The 26,701-nt window shown below is 48.6% G+C and overlaps 2 protein-coding genes across 2 annotated transcripts in view; both read right to left on the bottom strand.

Moving 5' to 3' along the window:
• Window positions 1-17,907, bottom strand: part of MYO1F (myosin IF) — a 54,220-nt gene extending 36,313 nt beyond the window's left edge. The window contains exons 1-2 of the mRNA XM_060275408.2: window positions 17,751-17,907; window positions 3,185-3,322 (exon numbers count right to left, since the gene is read on the bottom strand). Coding sequence (XP_060131391.1) covers window positions 3,185-3,322; window positions 17,751-17,753 — 141 coding nt within the window. The 5' untranslated portion in view covers window positions 17,754-17,907. The remainder of the gene's footprint in view (window positions 1-3,184; window positions 3,323-17,750) is intronic.
• Window positions 17,908-19,626: 1,719 nt separating this feature from the next.
• ADAMTS10 (ADAM metallopeptidase with thrombospondin type 1 motif 10) overlaps window positions 19,627-26,701 on the bottom strand; it is a 30,074-nt gene continuing 22,999 nt past the window's right edge. The window contains exons 20-24 of the mRNA XM_035120628.3: window positions 25,531-25,660; window positions 23,812-24,016; window positions 23,107-23,283; window positions 22,442-22,598; window positions 19,627-21,700 (exon numbers count right to left, since the gene is read on the bottom strand). Of these exons, the coding sequence (XP_034976519.3) occupies window positions 21,591-21,700; window positions 22,442-22,598; window positions 23,107-23,283; window positions 23,812-24,016; window positions 25,531-25,660 (779 nt within the window). The 3' untranslated portion in view covers window positions 19,627-21,590. The remainder of the gene's footprint in view (window positions 21,701-22,441; window positions 22,599-23,106; window positions 23,284-23,811; window positions 24,017-25,530; window positions 25,661-26,701) is intronic.

The following is a 26,701-nucleotide window of genomic DNA, read 5'->3' as shown; positions in this document are numbered from 1 at the left end:
TGGAGGTTTATAAGCAGAGCTTGGGTGGCCCTCGGTCAGGGATGCTTTATCTATAATTCATGCATTGCAGGGGGTTGGACTAGATGACCATTGGTGTCCCTTTCAACTCTATGATTGTATGATTCTATGAAATCAGAAGCCGGGGGTGGCTTCTGTAAATCCGGGACCATTCCTGGAAAATCAGGACACTTTGGTGGGTTTATCCTTGCTGAATTCTGCAAGAAGCAGCACCGGGACTAAGGAACAGGAAGCTAACAGCTCCCAGGTTGGTTGTCAGTAGCATAGCAAGAAGGTGAGGGCCGGGTGATGGCTCACCGAGGCAAGGGGGGCAGTGCCCCATGGGCCCCAAGGCGCCATGGCATGTACCGTACAACTGGCCCAAGGTGCGGCTATGCCTGCAAACCCGGTCGCCCTGCAAGCGAGAACCAGCCGGCCATTCTCTCTGGCGCCACCTACTGTTGGCCTCCCGGCCTCCCAGCACCAACTGCACTTGCAGCGTCGAGAGGGAGGGGCTGGGGTTCTGCTCTGCCTGGTCCAGGAACATCCGAGGTGGACTCAAGTTCGGATCCAGCCCCCAGGGGCTGAACCTGACCTTTTAGCAACACCCTGGGCGCCTGCTTATGTAGGTTGTGGCAATTCTGGCTGACTCAGGCTACAGCACGGAAGTCGTTTTCACAACGGCTGTTGTGGGCGGTGCTATTTTTAAGCAGGAAGATGAAAGCGAGAAAACTTTTCAGTTTCAGTGTGTGTGCGTTTATCCCACAAAGCTAAAGAGTCCCGTGACTTTGACTAAGCCCATCTCCATCTCTCTTGCGTGCTAATTTTTGGAACTTCCGTGGACCTTCAGAATAATAATAATAATAATAATAATAATAATAATAATAATGTAGCGCCTATACTCACAGGTCTCAGGGCGGTTCATAATATAAAATCACAATATAAAAAACACATAAACCGCATAATCAAAATTAAAATAAAAGCAACCCAGATGTTGCCCGACTGCAAAATTCTTTGTACAGCACAGGGTTAAATTACGGAACTATTAGCCACAGTTGGTGAAAGTGATCCTTGTGAATTCCAGTTGCTGGGAACCCCAGGAGGGGAGAGAGTTGCCCTTGTGTTCGGATCCTGCTTGTAGGATTTGGTTGGCTGCTGTGAGAACAGGAACCTGGACGAGATGCGTCACTGGCCTGATCCAACAGGCTCTCCATATGCGCTTATGGATTCTCAACCCCCCAATCACTGGCAATACGGCCTGTTTATTCTTGTTCCGTATCATCTGGCATTCTGAGATAGGCTGGAAGAGGAGGCTGAGGAGGAGACAGGAGAGCCACCTTCCAATATCTCAAGAGCTGTCCCATGGAAGACATGGAAGCCTTGCTTTCTCCTGCCCTGGAGCGTAGGATTCGAACCCATAGCCTCAAGTGACCATAAAGGAGATTCCTACTAAACATCAGTAAGAGCAGCTTGACCGTGGGATGGAAGGTGGGGGCCTCTCCTTCCTTGGAGGCTATTAGACAGAGGTTGGAGGGCCACCTGCCAAGAGTTCTTGAGCTGAGATTCCTGCCTTCATAGAATCATAGAGTTGGAAGAGACCACAAGGGCCATCCAGTCCAACCCCCTGCCGAGCAGGAAACACCATCAAAGCATTCTTGACATATGCCTGTCAAGCCTCTGCTTAAAGACCTCCAAAGAAGGAGACTCCACTCCACCACACTCCTTGGCAGCAAACTCCAGTGCCGAACAGCTCTTACTGTCAGGAAGTTCTTCCTAATGTTGAGGTGGAATCTTCTTTCTTGTAGTTTGAATCCATTGCTCCGTGTCCGCTTCTCTGGAGCAGCAGAAAACAACCTTTCTCCCTCCTCTATATGCATTGCAGGGGGTTGGACTGGATGACCCTTGGGGATCCCTGCCAACTCTACCATTCTATGATTCTTTGATTCTACGACTGTCCCCGAACAGGAAGGCCCAATTTATCCTCCTTAGCTAACAGCTGCCAATAGATCTCATCTCCATGGGTTCATCTAAACCATTTTTCTTATTAAATAGACATGCTGGATCAGACCAGGAAGACTCACCAAGGGCAGGGACGGGGGGGGGCATCTCTCCCCCTCCAGATGTTGACAGACCTCATCCTACATCGTCCCTAACAACAGCCATGCTGCCTCAAGTTGGAATCCAACGGCATTGGGGGGGGGGATATACAGGTCTTCCCCATCCCTGACCCCCAGAATGAGCCCCTCATTCTCTAGGGAGGGAATGCCTCTTTTTAAAAGAGGCATCTTCCCATTTCTTGCAAGAGTTAGGGGAGACTGCTTCTCAGAGCAGCACCAGGGGATTTCATAGAATTGTAGAGTTGGAAGGGATCCCTGTGGGTCATCTAGTCCACCCCCCGCAATGCAGGAACCCACACTGGGAAAAGAGTCCCTCAATGGGAACATCAAAGTATTTGGGAAATGGGCAGAGAGATTGGCTTCTGGAGTGGAGAAGAGGCTTTCAGCGTTCTGCCGGGACTGCCAAATTTGGAGAGAATGACGGGAGAGGAAGAGCAGGGGGGAGAAACATACTTGGCCACAAACCACAGGGACATCTGAACGGAAGTGACACAGAGGGACAGCAGCACAGGCAAGAGCAAAACTATAAATTTAAGAAGGATGTTGGCAAGCTGGAAGGTGTGCAGATGAGGGTGACTGAGATGATCAGGGGTCTGGAAACCAGCCCTGATGAGGAGCGGTTGAAGGAGCTGGAAAAGAGGAGGCTGAGAGGAGATATGAGAGCCATCTTCAAATATCTGAAGGGCTGCCACATGGGAGAGGGAGCAAGCTTGTTTTCTTCTGTTCTGGGCAGCAGGACTTGAACTCATGACTTCAAGTGACAAAGAAAGGCGATTCTGACTAAACATCACGTGGAACTTTCTGACTGTAAAAGGCGTTCAACCATGGGATGGAAAGTGGTGGAGCTTTTCGAAGCAGAGGTTGGGGGGGGGGCTTTTGTCATGGATGCTTCAGCTGCATTGCAGGGGGTCAGACTGGATGACCCTTGGGGGTACCTTCCAGCTCTATAATTCTATGATTCTAATTCACTGCCCAAAATGAAAACATGGATCAGTCAAGATGCCCTGACTCTGATCACGACGGGCACCAACGGCTAGAAGAACGAGCGAACGAAAGGATGAAAAGGATACGAAAATATAGTCATCCATGAACCGCTTCTTCAGATTTTCGACGATGGCGTCTTCGTTGATCTTGCTGAGGAGGACCATGTCGTCCACCCCACTCTGCTTGACGTTGTGGCTTTGCCAATGGAACCGCTCTTTGCTGCCCTGGGAAGATTCGAGAGAGAGAAGAAAGCAGAGTCAGGCCACCAGAAGTGGACCTGGAGTTTGGATGGATTGATCTTTTCCATTTGCACGAAGGGGACCCTGAGGGTCATCCAGCCCAACCCCCCGCAATGCAGGAAATCTCCGCTGAAGCACCCATGACAGATCATAATGCCATCCAACCTCTGCTTAAAAACCTCTAATCCTTAAAACCTCTTCATTGGAAGATCACAGGGCGGTTCGCAACACAAAGACACAAAACAAGAACACAAAATACATAATAAGCAAACAAACAAACAAACAAAGCAAAGCAACAACCCCCCTCCCACAAATACAGACCCCCCCCCACATTCCTCTGGTGAATGTGGGGGCCATTTCTCACTCCCCTCAAGTGACCCTCCTTGACCCCCCATTTATGCCCCCCCCCCGCAGAGCATTCCCACCACATCACCAACGGGGCACACACAAACCCTGAGGAAACTCCTTAACCCCTATTTTATTTTATTATTTAATAGCAAGTTTTTTATTAAATTCTATGCTTCAATACGTGCTAAATTTGTCTTTTTCCGACTTCCCACCCCTTTTCTCCCCCTCTGCTGCACAAAACCTTCCAATTCTTATGCCATCAACTTCTTCTTTTATATATATATTCATTTTAATTGTTTTTCCATATACAAAGCAAAAATGACAAAAATAAATTATCACACAAATTACAGGAGTTGTACAAATATTATCCAATATTAACATAACGGATACATTATTCTGATACAGTGGTACCTCGGTTTACAAACACAATTGGTTCTGGAAGTCTGTACTTAACCTGAAGCGTACTTTCCCATTGAAAGTACAGTGGTGCCTCGCTAGACGAATTCGCTAGACGAATTTTCTTATAACGAAAAATTTGTCTAGCGAATCCCATAGGAATGCATTGAATTTTTTTTGAATTTTTTCCCCCCCATAATTTTTTTTTGCCCATAATTGAATTTCAATGCATTCCTATGGGAAACCGCGATTCGCTAGACGAATTTTTCATAAAATGAATTCGTCTAGCGAGGCAACCTCCGCTCGAAAAATCCTTTCATTAAGCGGAAATTTCGTTAAGCAGGGCATTCGTTAAGCGAGACACCACTGTAATGGAAAGTGGATTAATCTGTTCCAGATTGTCCGCGGAGTACTTAAACTGAAGCGTACTTAAACTGAAGCGAACTTTCCCATTGAAAGTAATGGAAAGTGGATTAATCCATTCCAGACAGGTCCGCGGAGTACTTAAACTGAAAATACTCAAACCGAGGCATACTTAAACCGAGGTATGACTGTATATATAAATGTTCTGCCGAACATGACTTCCTTCCTTCCTTCCTCTCCCTTGGTTTTCCCTTCCTTTCTCTTCTTTTATGCGCTTTCTACATTTTATCCCTTCTGCCAGGGGTCCCCAGACTACGGCCCCCGGGCCGGATGCGGCCGAATTAGCCGCCAAATCCGGCCCGCGACGACCCCCGCCGCCCGCTGCCGCCGCCCGCTCTTACGGCATGCGGCGGGGCGGCGATCTTCAAAATCGGCAATAAATCGCCGAAAATCCTTTGTGCGCATGCGTATGGGCCTCTCCCGACCCGGAAGAGGTCATTTCTGATGCACTTCCGGGTCGGGGGAGGCCCATACGCATGCGCACAAGTGATTTTCGGTGATTTCCCCCCCGACCGTGTGCGTGTGCGCATGCGCACGGGCGCGCACTCCCCGCCCTCCGGCCCGCTGCGCGCACACTCCCCTGCTCTCCGGCCCGCCGCGCGGCCGGCGCGGCGGGCACCGGCCCGAAGCCCGGTAAGTCTGGGGACCCCTGCCTTATGCCCTCAATTTCAATACTGTAATTCCTAATTCCTTTTGTTGCTCATATTTCAAATCCCGCTTGCCAGTTCTGTTCTATTCTATTCTATTCTATTCCATTCTATTCTATTCCGTATAAACACACATCGATAAATAGATTTTGGAAAGGTGCAATATCAGACATGGACGCACAAAGCATTTCTTAGAGTAAAGAAAAGCAAGGCTCCCCCTTTCTTCCTGCCCAGGTTTGCCTTGCCTGCACTTCAGGGCTAGCGTGTCTCAGGCGCTTGGCCTTGGTGGTGGCAGCCCCTTCTCTACCTGGCCGGTTCTGCAGCTGCCCGAGGAGACTGACAGCAGCGGTGGCCGTGGAAAGGTCATGAGAGGCCATGGGATGCTCCCTCGCAGCCCCGATAGAGCCATTCTGGGATCAAATCAGAAGCTGGGGTGGCTTTTGTAATTCCAGGACTGTCTGCAGACCCCCCCCCAAGTGTTCCTCTTTTCCAGGGACAGTCCCGGATTTACAGAAGCCGTCCCGGTTTCCAATTTGATAACGGAATGTCCCGCTTTTCCTTGGGGCATTCCTATTTTCATCGGAGAAATGTTGGAGAGTAAGTAACCAAACAAAATTTAGAAGACATCAGAAGGCAGCCCCGTAGAGGTAAGTTTTAAAATGTTTTACAGTATTATGTTTTTATATAAGTTGGAAGCTGCCCAGAGTGGCTGGGGCAATCCAGTCAGATGGGTAGGTATTATTATTATTATTATTATTATTATTATTATTATTATTAGAATAATTTATTATTATTGGCCAAGTACATTTTCCAACATACTTGGAATTTGTTTCGGCTACATTGCAATGTAAACATACGCACACTGTTCCACTCACAATACAAATAAGCAATATTATTGAATTGTTGTTGTTGTTGTTTAGTCGTTTAGTCGTGTCCGACTCTTTGTGACCCCATGGACCATAGCACGCCAGGCACTCCTGTCTTGCACTGCCTCCCGCAGTTTGGTCAAACTCATGTTCGTAGCTTCGAGAACACTGTCCAACCATCTCATCCTCTGTCGTCCCCTTCTCCTAGTGCCCTCAATCTTTCCCAACATCAGGGTCTTTTCCAAGGATTCTTCTCATGAGGTGGCCAAAGTATTGGAGCCTCAGCTTCACGATCTGTCCTTCCAGGGAGCACTCAGGGCTGATTTCCTTAAGAATGGAGAGGTTTGATCTTCTAGCAGTCCATGGGACTCTCTTTTTTTTTTAAAACATACTTTTTATTAATTTTACAAACAGCAAAAAAAAGGAAACGGTACATACATAAACACCTTTTCCACCTCCTTCCCACCCACCCACATGGATCCTCCCCTGCCACAGAAGTATCTCATGTAGGTGAACAGTCAGAGATGGTCCATTTTATGCTTGGATTTCTGTCCTCCTCCCCCTCCCCTGACCCCAAAGCCCCCCCCCCTGCCACCAGGGAGCTCCAGCAAACCAGGGCAGTACGCAGGAGGACATCCATCCAACCATCTATTGTCATACCCAAAAAAGAAAAAAATTAAAATAGGAAAAAAGAGAAAAAAGAAAGAGCAAAAAAAGAGAAAAAGAACAGTACAAAACAGAATTTTTTTTTCTTACATTCATAATTGTAAAACCATATTTTGTGGGCTTCCCCTCCCCCCCCTTCCCCGGTTTTCATCCCTTTTTTATCATCTTTAACAGTTTCTTACTTTATAAAAATACACCTTTATATCTTATACAACTTATAAATCAATTATTATCATTTTCACCTAATGTTCAAATCACTGAAAAATCAAACTCCCATTTTATCTTCCCGTGCCTAATTTTTACTCCCTCTATAAGCCTCCATATTTTCACATTTTTCCAAAATCCATTCACTTTTAAAACTATAACTATTCTCAATTTAACCTTACCTCCCCGATTACCGGCTCCACCCCCCCAATCCAGCAAATTCCATAATCAGCAGACCAGTTATAAACCTGTTAATCCATCCTTATAATCACAACATCACTTTCCCTTCACCCCACCCCCTGTTTATAGTCTTTTGCCATCCAGGCCACCATACAAGACCCCTGAATTTCTTCTCTTCTCTGCATATTTTTTCCTTCTTCCCTGTGGGTGTTCTGGAGTTCCAGTAATACCAATCGTGCCCCCCTCAAATGCAGGGCACTCCATCCAACTTTTTGTAGAGTAAAGTCATCATTTTTTTCGTGGTGTGCTTCATTTTGTGTTGAATCATCACAGTCCTCATCTTCATCTTTTTCTTCCAAATCACAGTCACCATCATTGTCATTCTCACATTCATCTTTTTCAGTTTCAAAAGCTTCATCTTCTAGAAAATCATATTCTGCCATCACCATCTGAAATTGTTGCTGTAACTCTTGCCGTTTTGTCTCCTCTTGACATAGTTCTATTCTTGTTTCCCACATTAAGGTCAAAACAGACCGCTGGAACTCAGGGGAACACTTTTTTGTTGACATAGTTCAATCCTGCCAAGGTCAAAACTTGTCACGTGGGGTGGAATATGATCACAGTTTATTTTCTCGACTCCATTTTAACGAGCTGGCTGCATTCTTCAAGTCTTATTGACAATAAAGTTCGAACTCACATTTCACAAACATTTAAACCAAAAAAAGAATTTCCACAAAGTTCAGAAATACAGTGAAATAAAAATTGACTTATAAATCCTGATCAACTCACTGGGTTGTCTGGGCTGCCGGCTCCCGAGGAAAAGAAAGGTTTTTCTTAGTCTTTACCTCTTGCTGCAGGGCACTCACAACCACAGTCTCTCTCCCCTTTCACCCTGCATTTAGGGGAGATTCTCTTTGATGCCTTTGAGGGATCCTTTTAAGTTAAGATCTTCTGTTTACGGCTTCGGGTTTCTGTTTACTGTCTCTTATGTTACCGTGGGGGGGGGGTGGTGGCTTCCTCTTTTTCCCCTCTCTCCCAAATCCAAATTGCCTTAATTTAAATTCCAAACAATCCAAATTACTCACAGTCTATTCATTTGCTAATTATTCTTGGAAGAATTGGCCGCCTCCACTTCCCAGACTCGCAGCTTCGCGCTCTCAGAGCAGCAGTGTCAGCCTGTCCGCCGCGGTTCACCTCCTCACTCTCGGGGGCTTAAACAAAGCCGATCCGGGGAGGAGAGAGCCCGCTTTTGGCGCCGCCAGGCAAAATCCGTCCCCAAAAAGCTCGATTTGGGGCTTTTAAGGAGGTTTTGCTTCGCTGGAGCAATTCCCTCCACCTCTGAAGCGCCGAGGTCCACTCCGCTGATCGGACCCCCGTCTGAGCAAAGATGGCGCGGTCAACCGGAAGCCCCGCAGTCCATGGGACTCTCAAGAGTCTCCTCCAGCACCATATTATTGAATAGGATGCCTATTTTCATCTTGGAACATCAGGACACTTGGAGGGTATGCAAACACAGCGAAAAGGCCCTGGATAGTTTAATCAGCCAAAGGCCTGGTTATAGAGAAATGTTTTTGCCTGGCGACGAAATATATGTCATGGGGGAGAGCATTCCAGCAGCGGGGAGCCACCGCAGAAAAGGCCCTGTTCTCGTTTTGTCATCCTCCAGGCCTCAAGGGAGGAGGCACACAAAGAAGGGCCTCAGAGGATGATCTCAGGGTCCAGGGCGGTTTATTCGGGGAGAGGCGGCATTGCGGTGCTCCGTGCAGTGGGCTTGTTCCTCAACACACATCTCTTGGTCCTCCATCCAGTCAAGCAAGAATCACAGTCGGAGTTGAAGGGCACATTCTGCAGGGGCAAAAATGCTCTCCAGGAGGGCATGCGGCAGAGCCAATGAGGGCCGTGGCTTGGGACAAGGGTTGTGGCTTGCGGGGAGTTCCGAGGGCCGGGCAGAGAGGTCCCAGGAGCCGCATTCAGTGTCTTCTCCACCCCCCAACTGTAGTCGCGGACAGAAGTATTTCCGATGGGGAAGTTTTAACTGCTCCTACATGTTCCTGATTGCCTAAGAGGTGGTTTAGATGCAGTGGGGCAATTTCGGAGATCTCGGCCTGTCGAGTCATTCTGGTGCTTTTAAGATCGAGGGCTGAGATCCGACAAAGTCAGGCTCAAAATAGACCCACTGGCATCAATGGAACGAGGCAGGCCTGCAGATTTCAACAATCTATTAATAAATTAATAAACAAACATTGCCCCCCCCCCCTGCCTATTTAAGTATGTATTCTTGCTGAGCTGAAAATAAGATGGAGAACTTCCAGGGACAGGCTGAGACCAGAGAATCCAGGACTATTTTTGATAAAGAGGGGAGGCAGGAAGAATTCACCTCTACCTCCTCCAGGATTCCAAAAACACAACTACCCTCTGAAATCTGTGCTTCTCTGAGTTTTAGGACCCAGTTCTCCAGCCTCTCCCCTTCTGCAAATGTGTTCAGCAATATGCATCACTTTTTTGTGGTTTGGGGGTCAGTCTAGATGATGCCTCGGGTCCCTTCCAGTTCTTGAGATCCTGTAACGGTTTGGAGTGGGATGCATGAGAGCAAGCTCTTTGGCTCTTGTCCCTCTGCAGGACTTTTCTGGTTTCCATATGCGCCTTGAGGGGTGGGGGTGGGGGTGGAATGCACATAGGCCAATTTGCTGATGTTTAGGGATTTTTATAGAAAAAATAATTTGCAAATGGGTGAGGAAATGCGGTGGGGTTGAGATGAAGAAAAAACAGGAAGCGGAGAGAAAGCGAAGTGAGGGCAGACCCAACCCAACCCCCCAACCCCCAGATCTTGAGGGCTCTCCTGCCTTCATTGAAACCCTCGTCTGCCCCCAAGGAATTTATTTTGGACGTAGTGGTTTTTGATTTATGGTGGATTGCTAACTTGTCGAGCAACCTCACTTGCAGATATTGGAAATGTTAGAATATTATACGTTCAGGAACTGATGGGCAGCTAGCCAATGGTTAAGGATAATTAACAACAACAAAATATTGCAAGAAGGTTAATTGCAAGGAATGTGAATTAGAAATAACCGGGAAAACAACGCAGCAACAAGAGGAAATGAGGGACACATCGAGAACAGAGTGCTGGAAACCAATTTTTGGAAAAAAACCCTGTATGAAAATTGCTTTCATTTGTGGCTGATTTTCAATTTGGCAAAAAAGAAAGAAAGAAAAAAAGGGTGGGGGAGAAACCATAGTCTGCCCCCTTCTTGGTGTGGTCACTGTTTGCAAAAGCATCTGCCATCTACATCCTCTAGATCTTATGCAGCGCACAAGAAGGTCTCTTCCTCTGAGGTTTGGTTGCTGCGGCTTGGAGAGCTTCGGTTTAAAGGAAAGGGGAACTGAGGTAGCTGTGTCGTGAGTGTGTTTGTGTGTGTTGTGAAACCTGTCTCTGTGTTTCCCAGGACATGGTTTCGAAAAGGCGGCCAGAGAGGGTGGGGCCGACAATCAGCCATCAAAGCAGTGAGTTCCCCCCCCCCCCAAAATGGCATGTCCTGCGGATCACTAGGTCAGCGGAGGGTGTCTCCCGCTGCAACTCTGTATGAGTCTCCGTTCCAGGCCTGGCCTCCTTTGAATCAGCAAGTGCCCAACCCGGGGAACCACCGACACCACCCATGGGTTTCCTGTTTCGCGCACCAGCTTCAAAGGCAGCAAGAAGGCACACTTCCTGTGGTTGAAGTTAGAGGAGCGATCAAGGACCTAGTCCTCAGCGAGGTGGCAAACCCGACTCTGGGGAGTGCTGCTTCAGAGGCAGAACCTCCAAGTGTCCCTATTTTCCAGGGACAGTCGTGCACTTACAGAAGCCGTTCCGGTTTCTGATTTGATCCTGGAATGTCCCTCTTTTGCTTAGGATGTCCCAGTTTACATTGGAGATCTGTGGCAGTGCATTCTTGAGCCTGTGATGGAGGGGTGTGTGGATAAAACGAAAGTTGGCATCCAAACCTCTGACCCAGCTCTCTCATAGAACCATAGAGTTGGTCGGGACCCCAAGGGTCATCTAGCCCAATCCCCTGACATCCAGGGATCTTCTGCCCAATGTCGAACCCACAACCCTGAGAGTCTCGTGCTCTACTGACTGAGCTATCCCAGCAGTACGTAGCTCATATCAGCTGAATTGATTTATCTATTCGTGTTTAGTTTTTGAACACGTAAATGTATTCATGATTATTCTGGGCAACTTACAAACGTTGCCTTCTGGGGTGGGCGGGGCCAGAGGGAAAAGTGGGCGGAGCAAACAGAAACATTACAAGAATGTTTTAGCAGGTGCCAAAAAAGGGACAGGCGCCTGTTGTCAATAGGCGGGGAGTTCCAAAGATCGATTTCTTATAGATGAGGAAAGGGTATTACGTGGCAGCTGTTGACAGGCCCAGTTCTGCAGATAGAAGAGGTCAAGGGGTGCATATGGGGTATGGCAACCCCACAGGTAAGGGGTGGCTTAGTTTTAGGGCTGAACATGATCAATATTTCTTTCTCCGAGTTTCTTATCTGTCCAGATTTAAGTTCTCCACCTTTCTGCATCAACGTGGATCCTTGTGAAAATACCTGTGCAAATTCACCAGAGCTTTAGTGCCACTTTCTCCAAATATGCACATTTTCTGTAAGCCGTTTCCCCCACGTTATTCCCACTATTATATACATCTGTGTGCGCACCCGTAATTATACAGATTTTGGGAGTTGGATCACTGCATTGCAAAATTCAGAAATGTGCAATTTTTGAAAGATCACCTAATTTCGGTCTGGCAAAGTGCAGGTCCGGCATTAAGCGGACCAAATTCCTCCTCCTCCTCCTCTTTCCTCCTTTGGGTGCCATGTTCTCTTCAGTCCTTGGCACATTTAAAAAGACGAGCGCGAGAAGAGAAGCTGGATCAGGCCCCCAAAAGGAAGCCCATAAGCAATAGCGAGTATCACAGCTTCCCAAAGTAACCTTTCCAAATGATGTTTTCCCCCACCTACCCTCCCGCATTGATGGGTCTCTATCCTCCTCTTCTGACCTCTCCATTCTGTTTTCACACCTCCCACCCAGGTGTCAGTTTCCTTCCAGCCTCTCAGACTGTCCACACCCCATGCTGTTCCGTTATTATGGGATTGTTTTAATGTTTCCAGCCTCCCACACCCCCTTAAAATCTCTTGCCTATCTGCAAACCTCAGGGGTCACTCACAGTTTACTGATATTCCTGTCATAGAATCATGAAATTGTAAAGTTGGGAGAGACCTCCAAGGGTCATCCAGTCCAACCCCCTGCAATGCAGGAATCCTGCCCACAGCCATCCCTGGGTGGGCTCAAACCCCCAACCTCCTGGTTCACAGCCAATTGCACTGACCCATTCGAGACATTTTCTCCCTGTGAGCGTAAAGAAGAGGCAAATTGGCCCACCTCGCTCTCTCTCTCTGATCAATCCATGCACACAGAAAGCTAGCATGCAAGGAGAAGGTTGGCATGCTAGTTTTCTGGAGTGCAGTAGAAGCACTCCATTGCTACAGTCTCATGTGCTACAACCCTGGCACGGGAATAGCCATTTGCCGCAGAATTCACAAAGAATGCAAAATTAATAAAAAATAAAATTCTCCCCACCCGCTGACCCCCCCTTTTGGTTTTGGCAGATCTTTGGACTTTTGGACTGTTGAGTATTAATCTGATCCTCTCTCTGCAGATCTCTGTTTCTGCTGTTCTCGGGTGAGGGGTGGTTCCATCTGGCTGGGTTTCCCCCGCCACTCTGGGCGGCTTCCAACAAATACCAAAATACATTAAAATATCACAGATTAAAAACTTCCCTAAACAGGGCTGCCGTTAGGTGTTTTCTAAATGTCAGGTAGTTGTTTATCTCCTTGATCTCCGATGGGAGGGCGTTCCACAGGGCGGGCACCACTACCGAAAAGGCCCTCTGCCTGGTTCCCTGTAGCTTTGCTTCTTGCAGTGAGGGAACCGCCAGAAGGCCCTCGGCGCTGGATCTCAGTGTCCGGGCTGAACGATGGGGGTGGAGACGCTCCTTCAGGTATACTGGACCGAGGCCATTTAGGGCTTTAAAGGTCAGCACCAACACTTTGAATTGTGCTCGGAAACGTACTGGGAGCCAATGTAGGTCTCTTAGGACCGGTGTTAGGAACTTCCTAAATATCAGGAAGAACTTTTTGACAGAGCCGTTCAACAGTGGAACAGGCTACCTAGGAAGGTGGCGGACTCTCCTTCCCGTTTCCAAACAGAAGTTGGATGGCCACCTGCCAGGGATTCTTTAGCTGCGTTTCCTGCATTGCAGGGGGTTGGACTGGATGACCCTTGGGGGGTCCCTTCCAACTCAACATTTTTATGCTTCTATTACCTGGAACTTTCAAAAAAAGTCAATGCTGGTTTAATTGTTATGTTGGTATTAGAACCTTAAACAAAGCATTGTTTGACATATAAACTGGCTTCCTAAGACGGAATGGAAGTGTAAAAAATGGAAATGTAAAAATTCCCGAAGGCTGTCAAAGCCACTACGTCTCAATTTTGCAATGTATGGATCATTTTGTAAGCAGAAAAACGAAACCTTCAGAAGCACAGGAATAGCACCTCATCTAACCTTGGGGAAGGGGGGGGTGTTATTCCGTTGCTTTTCTTTTTCTTTTGATTATGTATTTTGTGTTTTATAATGTGATTTTATGTTGCAACTGCCCTGAGACCTATGGGTATAGGGACGTATACAAATAATAATAATAATAATAATAATAATAATAATAATAATAGCATATATAATTTTATTTCTTAATTGAAATCAATTAAGAATCTGAGGCGAATGGCATTTATTTATTTTTGTGGATAGCTGTTCAGTGGAAAGCGCAGGACAGGAAGATTTCAAGTCACCACCTAAATTCCTACATAGAGGTGTTACACTTCCTGTTGTTTTGAAGCTGCAAAGCTCAGCCCCGTGTGTGCTTACTCAGAAGTAAACGCTGCTGTGCTCACTGTGGCTTACTCCCAGATAAATATGCAGAGCAGCACTGAGCGGCGAACTTTCTTCCAACCTGAGGGCCACATCTCCTCCTGCGAAACTTTCTGGGGGCCACCAGTCAGAGGTGGGCGGGGTGATAAGCAAAAGTGGGTGGAGCACCAGAGGTAAACCCCGCCTCCTCACAATAAATAGCCAGGTTTCCACACACCCCTCTCTGTCTATCCTCCACCCAGGCGAGTGAAAGACAAGATTGGGTTATGAAGACACATTCCCAGCCATGGGAAAATGTTCAGGGAGGGAGCATGGCCTGGAGAGAGAGGATGGGGCCTCAGCACATTTCCGAGGGCCAGACGGAGATGCGTGGAGGGCCACACCCAGACACAATGGGTCTAAATTGAAGCTAAATTGAAGCAGGTGATACTTAGGTAGGTTTAGGAAAAACAAAGCAAAATGTGAAAACAGTGTGTTTGTTGGCTGTTGGAGGATTGACAGCACTCACTTCCCCCAAACATTTCTTGGGTGAAGATAAAGGTAAAGGTAAAGGGACCCCTGACTGTTAGGTCCAGTTGTGGATGACTCTGGGGTTGCGGCGCTCATCTCGCTTTACTGGCCGAGGGAGGTGGCGTACTGGCCAGCATGACCAAATCGCTTCTGGCAAATGAGAGCAGCGCACGGAAATGGCGTTTACCTTCCCACCGGAGTGGTATCTATTTATCTACTTGCACTTTGAGGTGCTTTCGAACTGCTAGGTGGGCAGGAGCAGGGACCGAGCAACGGGAGCTCACCCCGTCGCGGGGATTCAAACTGCCGACCCTCCGATCAGCAAGCCCTAGGCTCTGTGGTTTAACCCACAGTGCCACCCGCGTCTTCACCTGTGGGTGAAGATAGGAACTCCCTATTCTGTAACAACAACAACAACAACGAGTCTGTGACATTGCTCTGTCGGAGAGGAGCATCCTAGAATCACGGAGTTGGAAGGGACCATGAAGGTCATCTCGTCCAACCCCCTGCAAGGCAGGAACCTTTTTGCCCAACATGGGGGTTGAACCCATGACCCTGAGTTGCACACTCTCCAACATTTCTCTCATGAAAATAGAGACTCTGGGCGGCTTCCAACATATGTAAAAACATAATAAAAACCATGAAACATTTAAAAACTGCCTTCAGATGTCTTCTAACGGTTGCACAGCTACTTATCTCCTTGGCTTGGGGATGGCACAACTCCAGACCCTCTAACATTTCTCTGATGAAAACAGGGACGTCCTAAGGAAAGGCAGGACATTCCAGGATCAAATCAAAAACCAGGATGGCTTCTGTAAATCTGGGGCTGTCCCTGGAAAATAGGGACACTTGGAGGGTGAATGCCTGGATGCTCTGGGTCCCTTCCAACTCTACGGTTCTATGGTCTGACTTCATTTCCTGGTGATGCTAACCTTCCACAACAATTAACACCACCCAAAGTGGCCTTTGGGGTGTGTGTGTGTGTGTGTGTGTGTGTGTGTGTGTGTGTGCTGAGATACCTCTTGGGTGCCTGTAACAAGAACTACAATCTCCATTTCCCAGCCTGGAAAGAGAGTTTGGTTGTTAAGCCCCACAGGCTCCAGGAAGTTCTCGAGCAGGATGCAAAGGCAGCAAACAACCCCTTGTTCCTAGTCACCAAAAATCTAGTACTCCAAGGTAGACTGCGTTTGCATGGGGAGGCTCCAAGTTGCTGTCAAGGTGGGTCTCTGTTAAGGAGAGCTCTGCTGGGTCAGACCAAAGACCTGCCAAGTCCAGTGGCCAATCAGACTCATGGGATCATAGAATTGTAGAACTGTAGAGTCGGAAGGGACCCCCAAGGATCATCTAGTCCAACCCCCTGCGATGCAGGAATCTCAGCCAAAGAGATTCTCTGCCTCAAGCCCACAAGCAGGGTGTGAAATGAATGAGGTTAATCCTGAGATGCGGTGATTGCTAACTCTCCCGCTCCCTCTTGTTTGGGTTCTTTGAGGTAGACTTCCTTAGATCATGGAGGTTCCATTACACCAATAGCTATCAAGAGATCAGCTTTCCTTCCCCAAATCTCTGCAGTATAGTGGACATTACCACATCTCCTGGCAGGGAATCCTGTCAGTTAGGGGAATGGGATTCCCCCCCAGCCTGTGGACCGGCATGTGGGTCCCTCGTGGGCACTTTGGGGTCATGAGGCAGGGCTGGTGACAATCCCGATTTGTGGGGAGAGTCATGAGGGCTGGAGGACTTCATTCAATCTTCAGATTATCTACTCACTGCCCGCTTTCGCAGTGGGCACAGAACACGATGCAGAACTTGGACGACTGGTCTGAGATTCTGGCCTGAATCTACTGCTAAGTTTGTTCATTCTGAATCGATTGTTCTGAATCTCCTGATGGGTGAGGGACGCCCCAGGGTTCAAGGATCACGGGAGAGGGAGAACAAAAAGTTTTTTCAAGCCACTTTCTCCCTACTAGACGTTTTTTAAACTCTGTGTTCTACCTTCAGTGTGGCTATGCCCCAGAAATACATCTGAACGTGGACCCAAATATGTGCCAGTTTGGGGTTGAATTTACTCTGTCTTTAATTACACAACAGAACGTCAGGATAAAGGCAGGTCTCGGAAGCCGAATCCTAGAATCGTAGAGTTGGAAGGGCCCCCGAGGATCATCTAGTCCAACCCCCTGCAATGCAGGAATATGCAGCTGTACCATAACAACATACAGTGAAAACAGCATCAAACAGAATCTGCCCCTTCAGCAGCTTGAAACAGGGCTTCTACCTCAGATCGTTCAAAGGGTTGGTATTGTATTCGCCTTTAGCCACAGAGTAGAGCCTCTGAAGTGAGTGGACATGACTAACTTAGGCCTGTGACTCTGAACGTGTCTACTCTGAGTAAAAACCCAGCGGGATGCAACTGATGGATGGCAGAGTGGCAGGGGAGTGAAAAAGAGCAGAAAGTGGTTCTCTGTTACACACCCCATCATGGACCTCACAAGGACTAGCCGCTTGAGCTGCCCAGGCACCTTCTTATGCCGAAACACATACAATTGAGGTTACAGCCCAGCAGTTCCGCAAGTTGCTTTTGGGAAGGCTGCAAGTAAGGCCTGCTGGGTTAGACGTCTCCTTTGGACAGGGAAGCTTAATTTTGCCTTTTTTATTTTTAGCAAACCAGCCGAAGAACACCACCCACCCTGGAATGAATCAGGAGGACCGAAATACACATGCATCTGAATTGCACATCCTTGCACAAAAAACAGAAGCATCGCACCAGACACAGAAGTGGCAAAATTCATTTTTGCCTGGGTAAGTGCAATTTAATCCATCACCTCTGAATACACACAAACACACACACACATATATAATGGTGCCGTCTTCTTTTATCTGAGATAAGTCCCCTTGATTCCCCCCATCGATTTGAGTTTTTGAGTAGGCATGCTGAGGACTAGAACTTTTATTTCCCTCCCCAAATTCTCATGCCAAGTGGATGCCAAGCGGTAACTTTCCTTCAAGCAACCCCAGCGGTCCAAGCAACAAGTGGCAAGCAATTTGTCAGGGAATTTGGGGGTGTGGGAGACTTACCCCTGCCAACCCCCCCCCCCCCTGACGCCAGACACCTCTGGTACTCGGTCCATTTTTCCTTTTTGAGCAGTGCAAGCTGGGTGGCAAACCGGTTCCCAAAACAGGACGCCACAACTCACCTTGCCACCCTTCAGCACAGACTTACCATGATCTCTGCTCTGCCCACTCTCCAGATTTGGTGCCGAGACCCCCTCGCCCCCCGAGATGGGTCACTGAGGTTCTCTGTGGGTCATAGATGCATTCCTGGCAGGGCAACGAGCAAGCAGGGAGAGATCTCTCGGCGATGAGCTTCAGAGCTGTGCAGGCAGCAAGAGAGAAGTGGAAGCTCACCAGTGTCGGAGCAAGTTCCTCTATCCGGCCTTCACCCCCCCTCCCCGCCTTCATCTCCCCCTTACTTCCTCCTTCAGAGTTGTGCAGAGTTGTGCAGGTAACAGGCCTCTGAGAAGAGTCAGTGCAAAACTTGCACTTTTATTTCAGAATGACGCTCTCGAACCCAGTGCCGGAATAGGATTGTAGAATTGGAAGGGATCCCAAGGGTCATCTAGTCCAACCCCATGCAATGCAGGAATCTTGGCTGAAGCATAGTTAATAGTTAATTGATCCCCCTCCTCCAAGTTTCCTGTTCAGGAGGGGGATCTAAAACTACATACACAGACACAGGCCAGATGAGGAACGATTGAGGGAATTGGGTATGTTTAGCCTTGAAAAGAGGAGACTGAGAGGAAACATGATAGCCATCTTCAAATATCTTAAGGGCTGTCATATGGAAGAGGGAACAAGCTTGTTTTCTCCTGCTCTGGAGTGTAGGACTCGAACCCATGGCTTCAAGTTACAAGAAAGAAGATTCCAACTAAACATCAGGAATAGCTTTCTGACAGCAAGAGCCGTTTGACGGTGGAAGTCTCCCTCGGGAGGCGGTGGATTCTTTTCCTTGGAGGTTGCCAAGCAGAGCTTGGATGGCCATCTTTCATGGATGCTTGAGCTGAGATTCCTGCATTGCAGGGGGTTGGACTAGATGTCCCTCGGGGTCCCTCCCAACTCCACAGCTGTATGACTCTTGGATTCTGTGAAAAAGCTCTTTCTAGTGTGATGGTGGCTCCAACTGCAATGAATCATAATCATAAAAAGGGCCAATGCAAACCTGAACCTCTAGGTTAGAATGACTCTTGTCAAACCGGGTTCTGAAAGTTAATTAGTGCCCCCGCACCAAGTTACTAGTTCAGAATAAACGTTAAAAATTGCTAATGTGACAGTGCAATGGCATGGTTTGAACAACAGTGAATTGAGATGATGTACAAATAATTACATGAAAATAATGGTCAGAATGACTCTGTTTAGGAACAGTTACCAGCACAGAAAACAAACAAACAACCTAAACTAATAGAGATGTGATGGAAAGCTGGGGTCTTTAACCCCAGTAAATTATAAGAACATAAGTTTGCAATGAAGAATCTTTTTTGTGTGTGTGTGCCTCAAACGTCTGTCCTCTTAAAAAGATGATGGCAAAATAAGGGTTAAGGATGCAGTCTGCTTCAGTTAAATTTTGCATTTTAAAACACCCCCCACTGCCCCCCCCAATTAGAAATCAGTCTCTTGTTGCACCAGAGTTGCACTAGAGTTGGTGGCACTCACTGGGTGTGTGGATGTAACACAGAATGTACTGCTACCAGTGGGATTCCTGCCGTCCAGGCTCTGTGAGGGGAAGGAAAGTTGTCAGTATGGCTGGGAATGAAACTTTACATGGGTGCTGAGGAATGAAAGTCAAAGGAACAAAGAGACAAGGAGCCCAGAGGCCAGGGTGAGAGAAAGACAGGATTGCCAGCTGACATGAGGTACCAATTATTATTAGGTTTAAAATCCAGGGTTGTACCCAACTCAGCACAGAACAAACCTCAACCACCATGCCCATTAATGCCAATGCGTCTATTTCGGGTGGAACTAAAATAGGATAAAACCATATGTTTTTACATCTCCCCAACACCAGACATAGATGCTAATTCATAATAGCTCAGAACCAGGGGTGGTAGGTAGTTTTTTTATTGTAAAAATCATGCTGTAATTTCTCTCTCTCTCTTTCTCTCTGTCTCTGTCTCTCTCTCTCTCGCTCACTCTCATCATGGAAACGGGATTTTAAACAACTTCTATAATAACAATATTATTATTAATACAATATATCTGTATATATTTATATATGAAATGGTGAAATCTGACCCTGCCCACCAGAGGGCGCTCTGAGCAGATTAAGAAAACCAGCACCCAACTATCAGCTAGGAAGGTCCCTTTGGCCAAATGGCGGATCTCCGTCTGCTTGTGTCCGGGAGAGCAAGTGACCAACATTTTGCTGGCAGCCAAAATCCAAAACTGTTGCTGGGTATCACCGAAGCTGAAATTTGAACTGGATTCAGTGAAATTTTGAGGGAATGGGAAACAGTTTATGAGTAATACATTGCCCCACCTGGATGAGTGGAATCCTGCAGGTCCCTTAGACTTATCAGCGGGTTGTGGGGTACTTTGTGGGGTGAGGGCGATCTCCAACCAGATGGGAGAGGGTTTGCCATGTGAGATCCACAAAAGGGGCAAAGGTGAGCCAACCAGCCTCCCAGTGGCATAGCATGGGTTGCCAGTGCCCAGGGCAACCTGTGGAACATTAGCACTCCCCGAGTCCCTTCCACCAATCCTGTATTGAATAAAGTCAACAAAAGACTCTGCCATGTTGACCTCTGTCTCTCCGATGTGCACATCTCAAATCACTTGAGACAAGCACGGGGACGGGGACAGCGGGACAAGGAATTGGTCAGGAGAGGGTATCTTTCGAAAGCTTGTGCAGAGGGCATCCTAGCAACCAGCCGCCACCCAAATCCGCCCATGCAAACATTGGGAGATTTTCTGTGTAAGCTGTTACTATTATTATTATTTTGAAATTGTGCACCCCTAAGAATTTTGTGCCACTGCAACTCCCCCACCCCACTGTCTAATTTTGATTGCTCTGGAATTTGGCATGCTGTCCTACACCTTCTTAAAAAGATAATTCTGGAATCGAAACACACACAGCTTTACTGTAGTTTCGAGTCTCCCAGGACAGGAAGGGACCTCCATCAGGTTTGTGAGAAACCAAGTGAGGTGAAAGAGTTCCCCCTCAAAGCACCATTTTATTGTTCACGTCTGCAAGTTCAAAGGGAAGACCATGGAAGCATATACTCCCCAAATCTCAGCGGGACACAAACAGTTCTAAAATATCCTAGGATCTTCCCCCACTTGCAGGCTCTGATTTGGCCGCAAATCCCCGGGTTCTGAAAACAAGAGGTCTGTGTCCAAATTCCTGGATCTTCCTCCTTCAGCAGCTTTGGACAACCCCAGACCTGGAGACAAGCAGGGAAGATCCTGCCACCCGCTTGTTTCTCTTAAGCGAGCCTCAAGCATGCATGGTCCCAAAGGGATCATAAGGGATTTCCCTGAGGCCTTGCTGTATTCTCTTCTCTGCCATTCACCTGCAGCTCGGGATCCCTGCCGTGCTCTGCCTCCGACTCCCAGACCCAGACTCCTGTGCTACGCCTCCTCCATGGGGCTCGCAACAGCCAACCCACTGAGTAGAGGAGAATTCTGGGGCTGGAAAAATGGGGGAGGGGGAATGCTGATGGGGCACTAGTGACTCAGGTGGGCTACTCCTACACCGTCGGGTGGGCAGGGCGACAGCGGCACCCAGCTGTGATACTAAAATAAATAATAATGTCAGAGTTTCAAGTAATGCACTCCACAGCGCCTCGCCCAGGTCCTTTGCCTGAGGCACAGCGGCCCCTCGCACTGCGCTTTGCTGCGCCCCCCCACCCTCTGCAGAAGGTGCGGAGATTCTTGCCTGCTTGTTGACAGTCCTTGGGGAAGGGATGGGCGGTGGGGTGCGGGAAGGGCACAGCCACCCCTTGACCCAAGCCTTCCCGATTTCCTTGAGGCGCTGAAAGCGTGCCCCCCCCCAGCCACCGATGCCAGTTTAACGCCCCTGGCAGGTTTTGCAGCACATCTGTCGGAAGTAAGGTCGGCTACAGAACTTGAACTTTAGCACCAAAGGGCAGTAGGCGACCTTGTTCACATCTTTGCATTCTGGAGAGGAAGAAAACGGAGAAAAAGAGAATGTGTGATGTTTGTGGGTCAAGAGTAAGAGGGGACATGAAGAAGTTTACGAAATCATGTGCGGCGTGGAGAGAGTGAAGTTTCGCTCCCTCTCTTGTCACGCTAGAACCGGTGGGTGTCAGAGGAAGCCGAATGCTGGAAGATCCAGGGCAGATGAAAGAAAGGACTTCTTCAAGCAGCACAGAGTTGAGGTGTGGAACTCCCTGCCAGGTAGGCCAGGGGTTTCGGATGGCTGGGCTAGGTATTTGTTGACTAGAGACCCCAGCCCCTCCTAGGCCCTAAGGGTTCTAGCTGTGGGGATGGTCTCCTCAGGGCTCTCCTGATCCTTTGAGGAGCCTGGCAGCTAAGGACGGTCTCTTTGGGGTTCAAGGGACGGGTGACAAGGCATCTGTATAAAGTGGACCATGCAGCAGGTCCATCTCCTCCTCGTTGCTGCCATCGTCAGAGGACTCTGCTCCCAAGCATTCCTCGTCTGGGACCAAGGCAGTTTATTTAGGTGAGACTCAAGACAACCCCTCCCCTGCCCAGCTGGCCTTCTGCAGTCTACAGGTTCTGGCCCATGCCACGGGTGTAAGTCCCAACAACTGGCCTCAAGACACCCTGAGGTCCTCAGTTAGGTCACAATAGCTTTGTCTCATGGGGAACAGAGCTTTTTTTGCCACCCCCTACCCCTGTGTGCTTGATACAAATGTTGGAGCAGCACGCAAGTACCTTCGGGGTTCTCTGTGGGTCCCGAGTCACACTTGCTCTCGCACTGCTGTGCCGCCGCAGGCTTGAGGGCTTCTACGCACTCCCTGGAGGGCTGCCCCGTGTGGGTCATGCACTGGACCGAACGGTGTTGCTGGCCAAAACTGCACTGCCCAGAGCACTTTGGGGAAGAAGGAGGAAGGTGCAGGAGGGTTAGGATGGGCTAAGCAGTACGGAGTAAGATCGTAGTCCTCATGATTTAAATAGAAACACAAGAAGCACATAGATAGAGGGACAGACTGATAGAAAATTTTGGACTTTCAAACTCTTGATTGCACTCTCATTTCCCCCTAAATGAAATAAATATAAAATAAATAAGTACTATATAACATTTAGGAATTGCCTGAGGACATTCCTGTTTATCTGTTGGATTATCTACTGACTCCTCAAGCCGTCACCCTTGGTTTGTCCCAACCAATATGGCTCCCCAGTGCTTTCACCATTGGTTTGACCCGCTCAGTATGGCTCCCCATCCCCTTCACCATTGGTCTGACCCAACCAAGATGGCGGAGCAGCTCTAGTGACCTCCATTGAGTCTTTGCCTCTGGTTGAGACTCCCCGCAGTGGCTTGGCCTAGTGGAACAGTCCTTGGCAGCTCTCGTAAGTGAAAGAGGGCAGCAGTTCCATACCTCTCCCCACTCGCCGGTGACCCACCGCGGGGGTGGACAACGCCGAAGGCTGCACCTTATACTGGTTGGGGGCTTGGCATCCTCGGGACACTGGGAGGTGGGCAAGGTGGAGGTGTGGTCACCGCTCTTGCAGAGGACGATTCGGTGGCGGAAGCCGGGCCCGCAGTTTGGGGTGCACTGTAGAGAGAGGATGCTGTTATGGACTGGGGCAGAGAGAGAGAGAGAGAGAGAGAGAGAGAGAGAGAGAGAGAGAGAAAGGATAGCTGAGCTGAACCAAGCAGCTTGTCTGGCTCATGACCGAAACGTTTGGTCATGACAGGGGATAGCCACTTGTTTAATTGGTGTGTGTGCTTGTGTACCATGCTCAATCAGCAGCGGGCCGGTCCACTGTCCCTCAGACCTTGTGCGGGGCCGGACTATATTTTGGAGAAAAAAAATGAACGAATTCCTATGCCCCACAAATAACCCAAATATGCATTTTAAATAAAAGGGCACATTCTACTCATGTAAAAATACCAGGCAGGCCCCACAAATCACCCAGAGATGCATTTTAAATAAAAGGACACATTCTACTCATGTAAAAACATGGTGATTCCCGGACCGTCCGCGGGCCGGATTTAGAAGGCCATTGGGCCGCATCTGGCCCCCGGGCCTTAGTTTGGGGACCCCTGTATTAGACATTTAAAAAGACACAGAGGCTCTTACCTCAGACCAGTCAAGGGCGGCCCATTCTGGGGGGCAGGTCTGGTTGCCGCAGGGCTCCAGCAGGCGGGGGCGTGGTGAGTTGCAGGAGGTGTCGTCCAGGATCTTCTCCTCCATGGTGGAGATTTTGCGCCGGCAGGTCACGCTCCGGGTGCGGACGCCCTGGTTGCAGCTGCGGCTGCACTCGGACCAGTTCCCAATCACCCAGCTGACGGAGGCGAGAGGCAGAAAGGATAAGCTTGCTTTCCCTGTGTGCTGGGAAGGGTGTGGGGAGAAGGGGCAGCTACAGGCCCTGGCGGTGCAAATGCCCAGAGGTGAGAAATTTCGGGGTTTAAATGAGAGAATGTCACAAAGTCTCCAGAGCTTCACAGATGGAGGCGGCAATGTTTCTGGATACCGTTCGCTGTAAACCGCAGGAGGGGAGAGCGCTCTTGTGCTTGGATCCTGCTTTCACACAGGCAACTTGCTTAGCCACTGTGAGAACAGGATCCTGGACTACGTGGGTCATTGGGCTGATCCAGCAGGCTCTTCTGATGTTCTTAGGAGCTTATGTTACAGAATCTGTATTTAAATTAGAATCAGGGCTTGGTGGATAAACCACTAACTGGATTTCTATCAGAGGCTGCATGGATGGTTATAGCCGCATTCTGGAAGGATTCAGTTCAAAAAAAGGATGGCATATTCCCTACAGGGGGACGGGACTGACTCACAAATTAAGATTGGCAAGTGGAATGAAGTACCCAGGACACCTTTCTGGGAAAATGGTGGAACTTTCACCCATTCAAAAATCCTCCAAAAAAACAAAAACCAAAGGTTTAGGCTGATGTGCGGATCACTTAAGATGCATTCTGCTCTAAGTTGTAGTGTATGTAGGGCAATACAGGTTTTCACAATGCATTTCGGGGAGAAGATAAATAAATATTTAAAAAAGAAAGGGAAAGGGATGCATAGGTGTGTAAAAACAAGTGACCCTCAAATGTTTTCTTGGTGGAGGGGAGAGTTGGTATTTTCCCTGCCTCAATTGGATTGTTGTTGTTGTTATTTAACTTTGTATACTGCCCTGTGCTTGCAGGTCTCAGGGAAGTTACAACATAAGATTACAATATAAAAACACAGCATACATAATAAAAATGCAAACAAAAAAACCCAATAACCCCCCCCCCAACACATTTTAAAAGGCCATCGGATGTCACTCAGTCCAAGGCCTGGGAGAACAGGAACATTTTTGCCTGGCACCTAAAGGTGCCTAATGAATGCGCCAAGTGGGCATCCCTGGGGAGAGCGTTTCCACAAACGGGGAGCCACTGCAGAAAAGGCCCTGTTCTCGTCCTGGCACCTTCTGGACTTCTTGCGGACTTGCGGAGGAGGCACATAAAGAAGAGCCTCAGATGATGAACGCAGAGTCTGGGATGGTTTATATAGGAAGAGGCAGTCCTGGAGGTATTGTGACCCTGAGCTGTTTTAGAGGTCAAAACCAGCACTTTGGATTGGGCCTGGAAACTAATTGGCAACCAGAATATGCTCAAACCATTTTGCCCCGATGAGCAACCTGGACACTGAATTCTGCACTAGCTGAAGTTTCTGAACCATCTTCAGAGACAGCCCTACGTATAACGCATTGCAGCAATCAAACCTTGAGGTTACTGGGCACTGGGCTTCTTTTGGAGTGCCCCTCCCCCTAGGATGCAGCCCCCCCCCCGCAAAAAAAAGCATCTAACTTACGCCGGCGGGCAGGGCTCAGTGTTGCACAATCTCTGTCTCTCGGGCAGCTTAGTGTCGGGGCTGCAGAGGTGGTTGAAGACTGTGGAGCTGTCGGCTTGGTTGCGGCAGACAACGGGCTGGACCTGGCTGCCTGTAATGATGGTGCTGAGTGAGGATGCTGAGGTTTGAGCAGCGAGAAACAGCAGCACCTTCTCACTCACTCCCCACACCCTAGGTGCCAACTATCTGGGGCCCTGGGTGCTTGAGCACCCACAAAATTCCCCTTGATAGGAATTTCAATGCCAGGGCCCTGCATGCTGCATGGCACCCACGGTCACGGGACCAAGTTGGCACTCCTGCCCCCCACGTTCCATAGCACCCCCCAAGCCAAACAGTCTGCTTTTCAATGGTAGGAACTGCCTGCCCTCAAATCCCCATAAAATGTGTGCTTTCAAAAAGATGTGTGGACAGAAGCAAGGGTTCATCTAGCTCAGAGCTGACTACACTGATTTGGAGATTGAACCTAGGACCTTTCCCATGTAAAGCAACTGCTTTCAAGTCCTTGTGTTCCCAGAACAGGAACTGGATTTTTCCTTCTACTGAGTCAGGCTGCTGGTTTGTCTAGCTAAGACTGGCAGCAGTTCTTTAAGGGTTCTGGTGGAGTTTGCTCCCAGCCACACCTGAGATGCTGTTGGGGATTCATACCCAGGACCTACTGCATGCCAAGCAGATGCTATGCAGTTGAGCGATGGCCTTTCTCCTATAAATAAAGCAAGATTCTAGTCCTCACAATTCTGTATGGCTTAAATTGGAACATGGGGATCTGCCGTGGAGCAAGTCTTCCCAAAGGTCTGCCGAGCTTAGCAGAGTCTCTACACCGCTGTCGACACAACAATGGCAGAGTCTCTTTAGGGGTTCAGACAGGGGCCCTACCTGGAGATGCCATGGTTCGAACCGGGCAGCGCTGGATTGCCAAATAGGCAGAGTAGGCACCAGCCTATGGGCCCCAAGCCTTTTAGGGGTTCCACGACAACAGATCAATATACGATTGATATCAACAACATATTAGGAGATAATTTGCACAGAGCCCCCCCCCACGAGATTTCGACTACCCAGTGGCCTCCACAGGGTTTAATCCAGGACTGGAACCGGGGACCTCCTGCATGCATACCGCTGCCGCACCTCTGAGCTG

Source organism: Zootoca vivipara, chromosome 6 (genome assembly GCF_965207765.1).
Source record: "Zootoca vivipara chromosome 6, rZooViv2.hap1.1, whole genome shotgun sequence".
In the NCBI taxonomy this organism is placed as follows: Eukaryota; Metazoa; Chordata; class Lepidosauria; order Squamata; family Lacertidae; genus Zootoca; species Zootoca vivipara.
The sequence above is the reverse complement of the archived record's forward strand: the minus strand, read 5'-3'. Positions and strand labels throughout refer to the sequence as shown.